Source organism: Ranitomeya imitator, chromosome 7 (assembly GCF_032444005.1).
Source record: "Ranitomeya imitator isolate aRanImi1 chromosome 7, aRanImi1.pri, whole genome shotgun sequence".
In the NCBI taxonomy this organism is placed as follows: domain Eukaryota; kingdom Metazoa; phylum Chordata; class Amphibia; order Anura; family Dendrobatidae; genus Ranitomeya; species Ranitomeya imitator.
The window spans coordinates 67,281,130-67,295,456 of NC_091288.1; the positions used below are offsets into that span (position 1 = coordinate 67,281,130).

The window sequence follows — 14,327 nt, forward strand, 5'->3', positions numbered from 1 at the left end:
GATACATTTGAAATGTACATTTCACAAAGTTAGTGATGCTAAATTGAAAGAAGGTATTTTTATAGGGCTGCAAATAAGATCGGTGATGGAGGATGGACAATTTCAGGAGCTGTTAAATCCATTGCAAAAAGCAGTCTGGCTGTCCTTCAATAATGTCTTCTATTCTCTTCTTGGAAATCATAAAGCAGAAAAAGACGATGATACAGTGAGTGATCTTGTGAAATCCTACTAAGCTTTGGGATGCAACATGTCTTTAAAACGTTGTTTCCTGGACTCACACATGGACTTCTTCCCAGAAAATGTTGGTGCTGTCAGTGTCCAGCATGGGGAGTGTTTTCATCAGCAGATTTCTACGATGGAATGGAGGTTGTTATGAATAGGTAATTCAGAACCACAATGGACCTTGAAGTTCAGAGCACACAAGTGACCTGACAAAACCCACAAAACATAGGACGAGCTCTGAGACGTGGGAACTCTGCTGACCGCAATCCCTAAACCTATCAAACCACACTAGAGGTAGCCGTGGATTGCGCCTAACGCTCCCTATGCAACTCGGCACAGCCTGAGAAACTAGCTAGTCCTGAAGATAGAAAAATAAGCATACCTTGCCTCAGAGAAATTCCCCAAAGGAAAAGGCAGCCCCCCACATATAATGACTGTGAGTTAAGATGAAAATACAAACACAGAGATGAAATAGATTTAGCAAAGTGAGGCCCGACTTACTGAATAGACCGAGGATAGGAAAGATAGCTTTGCGGTCAACACAAAAACCTACAAACAACCACGCAGAGGGGCAAAAAGACCCTCCGCACTGACTAACGGTACGGAGGTGCTCCCTCTGCGTCTCAGAGCTTCCAGCAAGCAAGCAAAACCAAAAAAGCAAGCTGCACAGAAAATATAGCAACAAAAGTAACACAAGCAGAACTTAGCTTATGCTGAGCAGACAGGCCACAGGAACGATCCAGGAGGAAGCAAGACCAATACTAGAACATAGACTGGAGGCCAGGATCAAAGCACTAGGTGGAGTTAAATAGAGCAGCACCTAACGACTTAACCTCATCACCTGAGGAAGGAAACTCAGAAGCCGCAGTACCACTCGTGACCACAGGAGGGAGCTTGATCACAGAATTCACAACAGGAGGTATCAAAGCAAGTGAAGCCCAGTATGCTGGCTGACAATTGGTGGACCATGAAGAGAGACAACCCGGAAGCAAAATATTCCAGTAAATCATCAAAACTTTGTTGACTACTTAAGTATTATTTTTCAATATTTACAGTGCCTACAAGTAGTATTCAACCCCCTGCAGATTTAGCAGGTTTAATAAGATGCAAATAAGTTAGAGCCTTCAAACTTCAAACAAGAGCAGGATTTATTAACAGATGCATAAATCTTACAAACCAAAAAGTTTTGTTGCTCAGTTAAATTTTTATAAATTTTAAACATAAAAGTGTGGGTCAATTATTATTCAACCCCTAGGTTTAATATTTTGTGGAATAACCTTGGTTTGCAATTACAGCTAATAATCGTCTTTTATAAGACCTGATCAGGCCGGCACAGGTCTCTGGAGTTATCTTGGCCCACTCCTTCATGCAGATCTTCTCCAAGTTATCTAGGTTCTTTGGGTGTCTCATGTGGACTTTAATCTTGAGCTCCTTCCACAAGTTTTCAATTGGGTTAAGGTCAGGAGAATGACTAGGCCACTGCAACATCTTGATTTTTTGCCTCTTGAACCAGGCCTTGGTTTTCTTGGCTGTGTGCTTTGGGTCGTTGTCTTGTTGGAAGATGAAATGACGACCCATCTTAAGATCCTTGATGGAGGAGCGGAGGTTAATGGCCAAAATCTCCAGGTAGGCCGTGCTATCCATCTTCCCATGGATGCGGACCAGATGGCCAGGCCCCTTGGCTGAGAAACAGCCCCACAGCATGATGCTGCCACCACCATGCTTGACTGTAGGGATGGTATTCTTGGGGTCGTATGCAGTGCCATCCAGTCTCCAAACGTCACGTGTGTGGTTGGCACAAAAGATCTCGATCTTGGTCTCATCAGACCAGAGAATCTTGAACCAGTCAGTCTCAGAGTCCTCCAAGTGATCATGAGCAAACTGTAGACGAGCCTTGACATGACGCTTTGAAAGTAAAGGTACCTTACGGGCTCGTCTGGAACAGAGACCATTGCGGTGGAGTACGTTACTTATGGTATTGACTGAAACCAATGTCCCCACTGCCATGAGATCTTCCCGGAGCTCCTTCCTTGTTGTCCTTGGGTTAGCCTTGACTCTTCGGACAAGCCTGGCCTCGGCACGGGAGGAAACTTTCAAAGGCTGTCCAGGCCGTGGAAGGCTAACAGTAGTTCCATAAGCCTTCCACTTCCGGATGATGCTCCCAACAGTCGAGACAGGTAGGCCCAACTCCTTGGAAAGGGTTTTGTACCCCTTGCCAGCCTTGTGACCCTCCACGATCTTGTCTCTGATGGCCTTGGAATGCTCCTTTGTCTTTCCCATGTTGACCATGTATGAGTGCTGTTCACAAGTTTGGGGAGGGTCTTAAATAGTCAGAAAAGGCTGGAAAAAGAGATAATTAATCCAAACATGTGAAGCTCATTGTTCTTTGTGCCTGAACTACTTCTTAATACTTTAGGGGAACCAAACAGAATTCTGGTGGGCTGAGGGCTTGAATAATAAATGACCCTCTGAAAAGACTTTTCACAATTTAAAAAAAAAATAAACAAAGAAATAACATTCTTTTTTGCTGCAGTGCATTTCACACTTCCAGGCTGATCTACAGTCAAAATGTCACAATGCCAAGTTAATTCCAAATGTGTATACCTGCTAAATCTGCAGGGGGTTGAATACTACTTGTAGGCACTGTAGATAAAACCTGAAATGTGCGTCACAAAAAAAAACACTACCTGACGTAAAAAAAAAAAATCTGAAAGCATATTTGAATCCACCACCGAAAAAAATATTTAAATCAAGTATATTTGGTTTTTGTGAAAGAAAAAATATGTTTTTTTGTCGACCAGCATTATTTTAAGTGGGTGATCAAAGGATACATCATCAATATCTGGTGGCCCTCTTCCCTATTGCTAAGTGTCATTTTTTACTATGTGCCAGGTGTCTACTTCCTGACAATATATGGGTTTAGGAGTATTACGGTATATGATTTATCCATTTTAAAATCAGTTTTAATCAAAGGTGTAAATACTGTCCACATGTTCAAAGGTTTAAGGCAATGAATATCCATTTGGATATATTTTATTACAAATTGAACATTGGGAAGGTCCATGACCAGCACCATCATCATCCCTGAGTGTACTGTAGCTACAAAGAAAGCTTCTCCCTCCGCATTGGATGGACAGGACATTCAATTTAAAATGAAATATTAATTTCTCCCATGACAGCTCTGCATGGGGATTTAATACTTGCCTCCATGCAATATATCTCATCTTAGGAGTGTAACGACAGCGTGTTCCAGCACACATGTAAAACAAAAAACCCTAAAGATGCAGGTTTCACATTATTAAAAGTGCTTAACATTTCCTCCTGAAAATAAAATATTTGAAGGCAGCAAAACTTTTTGAATATTTTATTGCTGCAGATATAGTTGAGAGTTTTTTTTCTCAGTGATATTACATTTAGGGAAACTTGACAGTGGAAATCTAGATGTGAAAGCTAACGAGAAGTTATTTTTCTATATTAAGTAATGGGTTTTTCCAAAAAGCACACAAAGTTGAGTAGAGAGAGCAATCAAATTCCGACCCTGCACATCTGCTAATCCATTAATTTGCCGTTTTAATTTCTCTTGCAATGCTATTTCATTCCTTTGGAAGGAGAGGAGCACAGATCTGAGCTGCGGCGGACGGTGTTTTTTTCACTTACAGATTAAATAATACGATACCGAGGCAGCAGTTTGTGAAATGGCATTTGACATTCTCTTAGGAATAAGCAGTGTTAGTCATACACATAGCAGGGTGTTCGTCATGCTAGCTGCTGCTGTCACACTTAATGCTCCTTGATTTATACTTTTAAGGTCACATAATACCTGAAGCATGTATATCACCCTAATATTTTACTCTTAAAGAGGAACTGTGACTTGCTATAAAAATGTAATTTTTTTACCTGGTGTAAATGCCGTTATTCTCTTGAAACTGGAGTTTTAATTTGGTTTCAACGCCTCTGTTCCTGAAACATGGCATCCTTTTTGTTGTATGTAAATCCTGCCTTATTAGCTAAGGGCGTGTGGACTGCAGTACTTCTCTATGAAAAAGTCTTCTTGGGGACCACACCCAGCTTTATAAAAAGACCAGATTTACATATAAGCAAATGGAGGCCATATTTGAAGACTGGAGATGTGCAAAACAAACAAAATAACCGCAAATTCAGTGAACAGAGGCATTTATACCTGGTAAGAAAAAATTGCATATTGATAGGTCCTCTTTAAAGAATTTGGAGTCTAAAGTAAATTGGAAAATATATGGCTGTAATGGCGCCTTAAAACAGACTTAATTGTTGAAGAAACCACTTTGTAGTTCTTCTATGATTGTTATCTGAAGTTTTCTGCTTATTAGTTTCAAGTGCATCAGTGCCAGACTGTGCATTGGGCCTTCTCCTGGTCTGTGTATTCCTCGGCCACTCCGACAGCCTCCACTCTGTGAATGACAGGTTACTGATTTTTCAGATACTTGTCTCCTCTGAATGAAATCTCTTGCTAGTGCCGGTATTGCCGTGGGCGACAGATGCGCAGATTGAGTTCTTGGCTCAATGACCTCTGTTAGAGATGACTACGCATGCGCCATCCATAGCAATGACAGCGCTATTTTATTGTAGCCCAGCCAGGAACTCAATCAGCACATGAACCACCCATGGAAATGATGGCGTCGGCGAGAAATTTCAAACCGAAGAGGCAGATCACTGAAAAAGCAGTGACCTACCTTTCAAAGATCGGATGCAGTGGCAGGGGCCATGAATAAATGGATAGGGAGGAGAGGATCCAGTGCACAGTCAGCCCTGATGCACTTGAAAATAATTGGCATAACACTTCGAATGGTGACTACAGAAGAACTACAAAGCGGATTTTAAAAAAATAATAAAGTATCAATTTAACCTGTGTTACATCATTAAAGCAATGTCTTTACTTTACATTCCAAATTAGTTTAAATCTCTTATATACCAGGTATATAGCATATTTCTGTTGATCATGAGAAACAAACCATACACATAGGCAGTCATCTACTGGCCTAATATTAACCTCTTCAGCCCCCAAGCCTGTTTCCCCTCTTCAGAATTTTGCAATTCTGACCAGTGTCACTATATGAGATTTCAACGCGAGAATGTTACAGTAGATCCCACGGATTCTGTAACTGTTTTTTGTGACATATTATACTTCAAAATAGTAGTAAAATTTGTTCGATATGATATGTGTCAATTTGGGGAAAAAAAAAATTGAAAATTTGGTAAAAATTTAGAAAATTTAGCAATTTTCAAACTTATAATGTTTATGCTCTTAAAACAAAGAATTATGTCACACAAAAGAGTTAATAAATAATATTTCCCACACGACTACTTTACAGCAGCACATTTTTTTAAATATAATTTTATTTACATGGGTGTTTTCCAGAAAAAAAGGAACAGTAGAAGTTGCTGAGTGACAATTGTCAATTTGCTACTGTAGTCACCAGAACGATATGCCCAGCTCATGCTTCTAGAGACATGGACCCATATACTAGGTGGACTCTCAACGCTACAGGAATGCAAAACAAGTGGGTGCTATATGTCGTTTAGACACACTGCGGGGCTTCCAAGAGAGGGGTCATTTGGATTTGGAAGCGCAGAATTTGCTGAATTTATTTTGGAAGGTGAGGAGCCATTTCCCTTTTCCAGAGCCTTTGTACTACTAGTAACGAGGAAGCCCCCTATATTTCCGTAAACAGATGATGGAACTGAGTGGGGACTTGCTTTTTTGTGGATTGAGTTGGAGTTTTTATTGGGAACATTTTACATAAAGTTTGGGATCACATGTATCTGGCATTCTCTCTCGCTCTCTTCGCAATGACACCAAAGGGGCATCGATAGGAGGGCAAAGAGAGCTCACTTGCCATGCATTCTAAATGCTGCAATTGATATTAATTTCAGCATTTAGAGAGAAACTGCCAGGAGCTGTGCGGTCACCGCTCCTGGCAGCGAGTTATAGGTGTCAGCTGTCATGTCAGCTTAACATCCAGTGGCGATCGCAACTTCTGTGCACGCAAAATTGCCTGGATGTATCCATACTTTCAAGGTCGGTAAGCAACTATATACCTAGACGTATGGATACCTCCAAAGTTGTGAAAGGGTTAAAGTACGTTTATGTGAAACTGAAAAAAATAATGCAATGGGAGAAATAAACCCACTAAGGCTACGTTCACATTGGCGTTCCGCCAATGTGCGTCGCTGTTGCGCCGGCGACGCAGCGGCGACGCAGCGGCGACGCGCCCCTATGTTTAACATAGGGGACGCGTGCGTTTTTTGGGTGGCGTTTTTTGACACTTGCGTCGTTTACGACGCTAGCGTCGGACGCAAGAAAATGCAACAAGTTGCATTTTCTGTGCGTCCGATTCTCGTCAAAAAACGACGCACGCGTCGCAAAACGCGCGCGTTTTTGCGTGCGTTTGTGCGCGTTTTTTCGTGCGTCGCGCGTTGCGTCGCCGACGCAGGGCGGCGCAACGCTAGTGTGAACGTAGCCTAAAGCATTTCATCTAATGTGGGACACATTGCATGTGACTAACTTAATTAAAATCAGTAGTTTGCACCTTGCAGCAAGTTTGTAGGTTTCCACTTCTTTCTTCAAACTCTTTATCTCGGAGTCTAGCATCTGGTTGTGAGCATAAACATCTGGGACAAAACCAACAGCTTCTGGCTGCAGGAGGCCTTTCTGCATCATTTCATACCTAAAAGGAATGGCAAGTAACTCATTATTCTCAGTGGCAACGAAAGAATTGTTACAGGCCAGAAGCATTCACATTTTCCAAAATATTAACCAGTTATTACCAAGCTATGAATGCTAGTGAGCCCAGTAAAGAATGACAACGTTTGGCACAAAAGAGTGACTGGTGCACTTACGGACCAGGAGTAAAATTTCTCATGATCTTTATCATTTTTAGATGGTGTCGAATATTCGGCAAACATTTTGCCAACATAAACTATATGGATAAAAGAATACAGGAGCTATATAACATCCCATTCTAAATCCATAGGCATTAATATAGAGTTGGTCCACCTTTTACACCTACAACTTCTACTCTTCTAGGAAGGTTTTTTGACAAAAATTGAAGTAGGCCTGTGGGACTTTCGGCCCATTTATCCAAAAGAACATTTGTGAGGTCAGAAAGTGATGTTGAGGCTCACAATCTCTGTTCTGGTTCATCCCAAAGGTGATCGATGGGGAAGAGATTGGTGCTGCTCAAGGTCTTCAACACTGAACTCACCTCAAACCATGCCCTTATGGACCATGCATTCTGTGCTGGGGCACAGTCACGCTAAAATAGAAAGAATACCATCAGACTGTAGCCCCCAATAGGACAGCCAGTCGGCTACGTTATTAATGCAGCATACTGCAGTGCGTCAAACTATTTAGATAGCTCTTTGAAAGAGAACGAGAATGTGTTGCTATATGACACTTACATTGTACAGGTACGATATGCTATGGTCATCATGCGCCACAGCCATCATGTTGGCTCCTGGTATATCTGTACATCATAAAGGTCTTTAAATCTGTCAGCAATATACAACCTGTTTTCTACCCATGGACTGAAAGATCAAGTTTAAGAGGGTAGATATAGAGGATTGGTAGGGTACATACACAAATCCATTTACACCTCTGCGTATTTTGCTGGGTATCCATGGCATGCTCACTTTGTGGACTATCACAGATTTCAAGGCGGATTTGCTGTGGATTTTACCCTATGCATTTCAAATGGGGAAATTAAAAAGAAAAAAAATCGCTCAACAGTCAGTTTCTGGTGTTAATTTTTTTCCTGTAGAATGTGGATGAGATTAGATAAAATCCCATCTACTCTTTTGCTATTGTAAAAATGTGATTTTTTCACTAATAAATCCAGACGGAATATTCGCAGCGTTTCCACCATTAGTGATCACACACTTCATGCCTTGAGGCTTACCTTCTCAAATTATTGGAATACTGACCCTTGGATTTTTCAGGTCATACACACATCCTTGCACATAATAAGTAGACATGCAATAAAAAAGTTAATGCATGGTGACTTAAAGGCTCTGATACACATTACACTAATGTCGGCTGAACCTGCTAATATTGACAGGTTCCCCTAACAATCTAATGTTGCACTTTCCAACTAATCTTCAGGGGAGATCGCAGTTTTCTCGCGGAGAAAAGTTATTGGCTGACATGTAAGCAGGTGACTTTCGCATAGAGAATACAGGAGCTCTCAGCCTTTTGAGTTTTCCTGAGTATGGGAGAGTAGGCCAAGGTGGTTTTCAGGTGAAACATCTGTCAAGGCAACGTTCGGCCAACGGCCTTCTAAACCGTATGGCCAGACTAAAGCCTTAGATGTGCAGTTGACCTCCATGGTGAATGGATGGTACATAAACAATGGAACTTGCTCTTTAGTTAATTTTTGTTTTTCCAAAAAATGATCAGAGAGAGTCACCACCTCTCTCCCTGGTAAACAGTACTCCTATTCTTCATACTAATGATCATTTTTATTTCTATAGCACCAACATATTTCGGAGAACTTTACATGGAGACATCCTAGTACAAACCCTACTATGACCTGGGAAACTCCATTTAAACAGGATTATACTGGTAACATTATATTAATGGGTGCAATGTATTAAACTCTACCAGAGATAAATAAGTTAAAACCAGAAATTTGTCTAAATTATTAATAATCACGTTCAAGGCTCTGCTTTTTACTTTGCAGCTATTGTATATAAATAATATGTTTTAGCAAGACTGTGATCTGACTAGAGTAAATGCCACTGGCACATTATGTAAGGCAGCGATCCATGCTCCCTCTGGCATGTGGCATCTGTTTCCTCTGGAACCATACACTGTGCTAAAAACATAGCACCATCTCTCACAGATTGTACGCTAGATGTCTGCCAATTCTAAAGGAGATGCAGCAATACACAGATTTACTTTCTCACTGCACATGTTCTATACAATAATGTGAAAGCTTTAAGTAAAAGGTTTAGTCCTTGAAAAGTTTTTCCCTCTAAAGTCAAACAAGTCCGAAAATGTTTGCCTTCTGCCAAGTTCTTTCCATCCAGCACTTTTATGTTACTAAATCTTGCTGCCAACCAATATTTTCAGCATGATTTTTTCTGCATCTTCTAGAGTTCAGTAATAACGACAATGTAATGACGAGCCTTAGACAATTTTACTGGCTTTTAGGACCTTCAGAAGTTTCGGAGATAAGTAAACCTACCATTCTGTCTGAAAGCATTCCAAGGTTTTCATCATCCCCATTTTAATCAGAAAATTGCGAAGAAAATCATCCACTACTTCAGGCCTGTGAGACACAGGTCGCTGGGAGGAAACAGGGGATCCTTCACACTGTAAAAAGGCAAAAAATAATTATTGTATATAGACAATAAGTGGGTCCGTCAGAGTGAAAATATGACGCCAGTTATTAGATTATCATACACTCATTCAGTTGTTTTGACATTGCTTTGATTCAGAACAGGTATTCACACTCTGGCCAGAAGACGTTATCTAGGTCACATCATGTGAATGATGATTACTCACTAGTTTTCTTGTAAATTACAATCATTATGAACACTCCAGAGATTGTTCCCGCTCCACAATAAATTATAGGGGTTGCCCACTACTCGGACAAGCCCTTCTCAATCAATATACAGTATTTCCCCCATGTAAAATAGTAGCTAATATTTGTCTCCGATGCAGGCGTCGCTACAGCTTAGTCAACGCCTGCTCTCCCGCATCTCATGTGACCTCACTATATCCTGCGAGCACTGCAGACGATCCGCAGCTTCTTCACTCTCCCTTCCTTGGGATGTAACCGACATCCGGAGAAAGTAAGAGCAGCATCTCCCACTTATTGCATAAGTCAGTTTTATCCAAAGAAAGAGAGAGTAAAGCGGTCACTGTTTGGCTGCATGGCTGGAATGGCGCCCACACCGGAGGGGAGTATAGCTCTTATTATTTTACATGGGGTAGATATAGTGATTAAGAAGGATGGCTCCGAGTAGTGGACAATCCCTTTAATAAAACAACAGCCCTGGAATGGACTGATGAGTGTTTCTTTGTCCAAGAGTAAAGTACAAATGAGACATTATTTTCTCATTTATCTACATTAGAGCATAAGCTACTGAAGCTTGCAATCCTACTAAGTCTAAGTGTCCCAGAAAGGCACTGTAGGAGAAACCAAAGAGGGGGATGTGTGCCAAGACAAAAGTTAATCATAACGATAATTAAAATATAATAAACATTATTAAGTACAATTCATAAAAACGACAATGTACAGATAAACCCGCCAATACAGACAAGGATTAAAATTGGTGGGAACCCAATTAATACAAGATATAATGTTTAAATAATAAATAAATATGGAGTAAAAGTAAGTATGAATCAATTTTCAGGGATGTGTGTCAGGACAAAGTTAATCATAACAATAATTAAAATAAAAAACTTTGTCTTTTCCTATATGAGAGCATAAGCCAATGACGGTGCAATTCACAGCACAACTACTAGGTAACCACACAAGTACACAGCACAGACCTCTCAAGACAAAATATCATACCAGTACGCTGTTTTTTCAATGCGGGTCATCTTACGTCACAAATTTAGGAATTTGTTGCGCTAAAAGGTAAAGGCAGGATACATCTCTATGTTAACTTGTGTGCCGACATGCGTCCCAGTCAGAATTGTAATGTCATCTGAAAATGCAACAAGGTGTGTGGAACGTCTGGCAATTGAGGCAACTGTACAATTCCAGAAACGTCTCCTGCAAAGCTCCTAAAGCACACAAGTACAGCTGTTCTTCAAAAGCTAAAATTTTCATCAAGAGCCCGCACCAGCACAAAACAGGAGATAAGCTTTGGTAAGTGTATTTAACACCATATTTTGCCATGATTAAGATCTCTTTAGATCGAAACGCGTCGCTTTAAGTTGTCATCCTACCTGTCCACATTCATTGTATGCAAGGATTTTTCTTTCCATTTTTAAATTTTATATGGATCAATAAAGACTTTTTGAATTTTAAGGAGCTGGAGCATTCACATGTTTTTCGTCTCATCCTTTATTAAATTCCAACTAATGTAATAGCAGGCAATTGCAACAATATCTTTTTGACATGACGTCATAATAAAAAGAAAGTGTAGCTTCACACTGTCCTAGTGGCAAGATTACATGTTGAGAGTTAATTACTGGCATCACATTATTAAGGCAAAATCTCATTAAATGTTCTCCTGCAGTTTAGTCATTGACATAATCACTACGCATTCAGGCAGCAGGTGAGCCTTATGACGGACGTTTCTACATAGGGCAGTGTGGGACCTTTTACAAGATGTGTGATGTTAAAAAACATCTATCACAACATAAATCCATTGCAAAAATTGTGTTTTATGCAGAATTCATTTCTACTCTTGTGGTTCTTTGCTACGAGAAATTGCTGTACAGGAATGAATGGTGTAATTGGGCGATACCAAGAGGGTAAAATTCTTGGTCGTCCAAACCTGCTCCACTGTGCCCTGCACTCATCAGTGTAACTGAGAGCGGCTCTTGTTAGACTTATCTGCGGTTTGGCGTCGTTACTCCTAATTCGTCGACCCATTGCCGGACACTTTTGCTGAATACTCTGCCCATATCAAAGCACTACAGGGGGATGCACAGCATTAAGTGGGTACCAAGCTGGGGAGGGTGGTGCTCACCGGGTTCTGTGCTCATTAGTTCCTGCTGCATTTAGCGCCTACACTGTGTGATGTGGGTGCCAGCAAGAACAAGGGGGTGCATGCTTAGAAGCTTCCTGCTGACCAAGCAGTTTAAGTTGGGGTAGGAAAAGCCTGATGACCGATTCTCTCTAAATGGATGCATTTCCTACTATAGTCACCGCCTTGGGATAGGCTGTTATCTAGTCTATAATACATAGTGTATACATAGGTATAAATAGCTTCCACCAATAAATTACAGCAGTTGCCCATAAGCCTGTTTATAGTGGGCTATAACTTTTCTATAAAACACAGACTACAAAAAGTCAAGAATAAGGTACTAGAATGGAAGTAGGGGAAATTGCTTATACTTTCCGACAGGGCTGTGGAGTTGCAGGAAGTTTCATGTGGATTAGTTTGAAAAGTATCAACTCCAGCTTTAAAAAAACTAACATTAATATTAGTCAATTTATAACTTTCATAGGAATACAGAAAAGCTTAGAAGTGCTATCAATCCATTTGTGATGAGTGACCATGCTCGGATAACGTGTTATCTGAGAATGCTGGGGTGTTATCCAAGTATCTTGGAGTGCTTGGATAATATGTTCAAGTCCTCCTACTATCCCAAGACGCCCAAGATACTCAGATAAGACCCGAGACATACATATACAGCAAGTAGATCTCATGGTTAAACCACTAGGAGGATCTCTTGCTTTAACACTGAAGTGAGATAGCGGTTTGCATCTCACAGTTTGTCAGAAAGCTTCTCGTGTAAATCTCACTTGTGGTCTCACACACTTCCTGACAGTTAACATCCACTTTAGTCCAGGCCAAGGTAGAGCTGAAGAGGCGTAAAGTATTGTGTTTTCTGAAGAAGTCATAGCTGTAGATGTGTAATTTGTAACTAACCATGGCAATCATCAATATTATGGGAAATTAAAACTCCAAGAATAAAAAAAACAAAAAACACAACATCCTAGGTAAAAACCCTATTTGCATATATCTGGCCCACTGGCAGATCACGTAACTCAAAAGACCACAAAAAATGATGAATATCTAAAGAAAAAAAGTTTGCCCATCTGCTCTAAGAGGCCCTGACAGTTCTCTATGCCGCTTTCCAGCTTCTAAAAATAATCCCAACTTTCACTGTCATACTCAGGGCAATTTTCTTTTCTTTTTTTTTTCTCAATATCTTAGTTGACCGGAAACAAGGAAAATAAATGCGAAACTGTATAGTGGCATCCACTACTATTATTCATCATTCATCTCTGCCCTGTGATTGAGAATATCTATAAAAGATAGGATATGCCGATGTAATGTTAGGAATATTCCATCTGCCTCATCTGTTTTAGTAACAAACATAAATTGTGTAAAAAATGTACCCAGTGCATAGGCAACGGGGCCCCATTGAATGGGTTAAAAGGCATATGTACCTCTTAGAGAAAATTAAGTTTTTGTTAAACCATGAGAGATCAGCGTGATGTAGGGTCAGAAACCCTGATTCCAGAGATATGTTACTTATTGGATTGCTTGTTGTCCGTTTAATAAAATCACAGTTTTCTCGGCAGCAGATCTAGCAGTTCTCTGAATGCTTAGCCATGTATAACGCCGTCCACACAACGGATTGGCAGCTTTTGTGTACTCTGTGCATAGGCAGAAATCTGCCAATCAGGGGTGGAGGGGCGTGGTTACAAAGAGCTCATGAATTCATGAATATAGGGGTGCTACATGGCAGCAGGTTTACTAATCTTCTAGTTCTAGATAATCTCCTGATAAAACAGATTTTATCAAAACTGCAGAAAGGAGTCCTGTAGGTCATACATTGCTAGATTCGTCGTCTTTGCCCCTACATTATGCAGCTCTCAAATTAGGTGGCAAAAACCTTGTAACACAATCCCTTTAATATACTAAGTGCATGTTACTCCATCATTCGTTTTATTGAGACCGGTGCAAAGAATGAGTATATACTGTGCATGTATTACAGCTCTAAGTAACTCAATTATTCTGACTGGCAAAAGGAAACAGCCAACAAATCTTTGGTCAGCCACACCATCAACAATATAGCAGCATTACCCTTAATGTAGTGGAATAGTTAGTGGCTGTCGGCAGATTTTTGCTGTATAATCTGAAGACATCATGCTGTAGGGGGTTAAAACACAGATTACAGCAAAGCCTCTCTTCAAGCTCCATAGCTTTGTCTGCATGCAATGATTGTCTTGCACCAGTAGTCTATCATTGCTATGACTCAACAGCTCCTACATCCTAGTCCAGCACCGCCCCTCCTTTGATAGGCAGCTCACTGTCTATAGACATTGTATATACCGAGCCTGGTGTTGGCGGGAGAAGCTTCCTCAATCCCTAAATCTAAAAACTCTGTGTGAGAACGGCTGTACCCAGTAATCTAATACATCATTTGATTCAGC

General features: G+C 40.6%; 1 protein-coding gene across 2 annotated transcripts in view; it reads right to left on the reverse strand.

Moving 5' to 3' along the window:
* Positions 1 to 14,327, reverse strand: part of SPAG16 (sperm associated antigen 16) — a 1,289,960-nt gene that overhangs the window by 1,202,754 nt on the left and 72,879 nt on the right. For both annotated transcript variants that reach the window (XM_069733408.1, XM_069733409.1), the window contains exons 4-5: positions 9,444 to 9,571; positions 6,789 to 6,926 (exon numbers count right to left, since the gene is read on the reverse strand). In XM_069733408.1, coding sequence (XP_069589509.1) covers positions 6,789 to 6,926; positions 9,444 to 9,571 — 266 coding nt within the window. The remainder of the gene's footprint in view (positions 1 to 6,788; positions 6,927 to 9,443; positions 9,572 to 14,327) is intronic.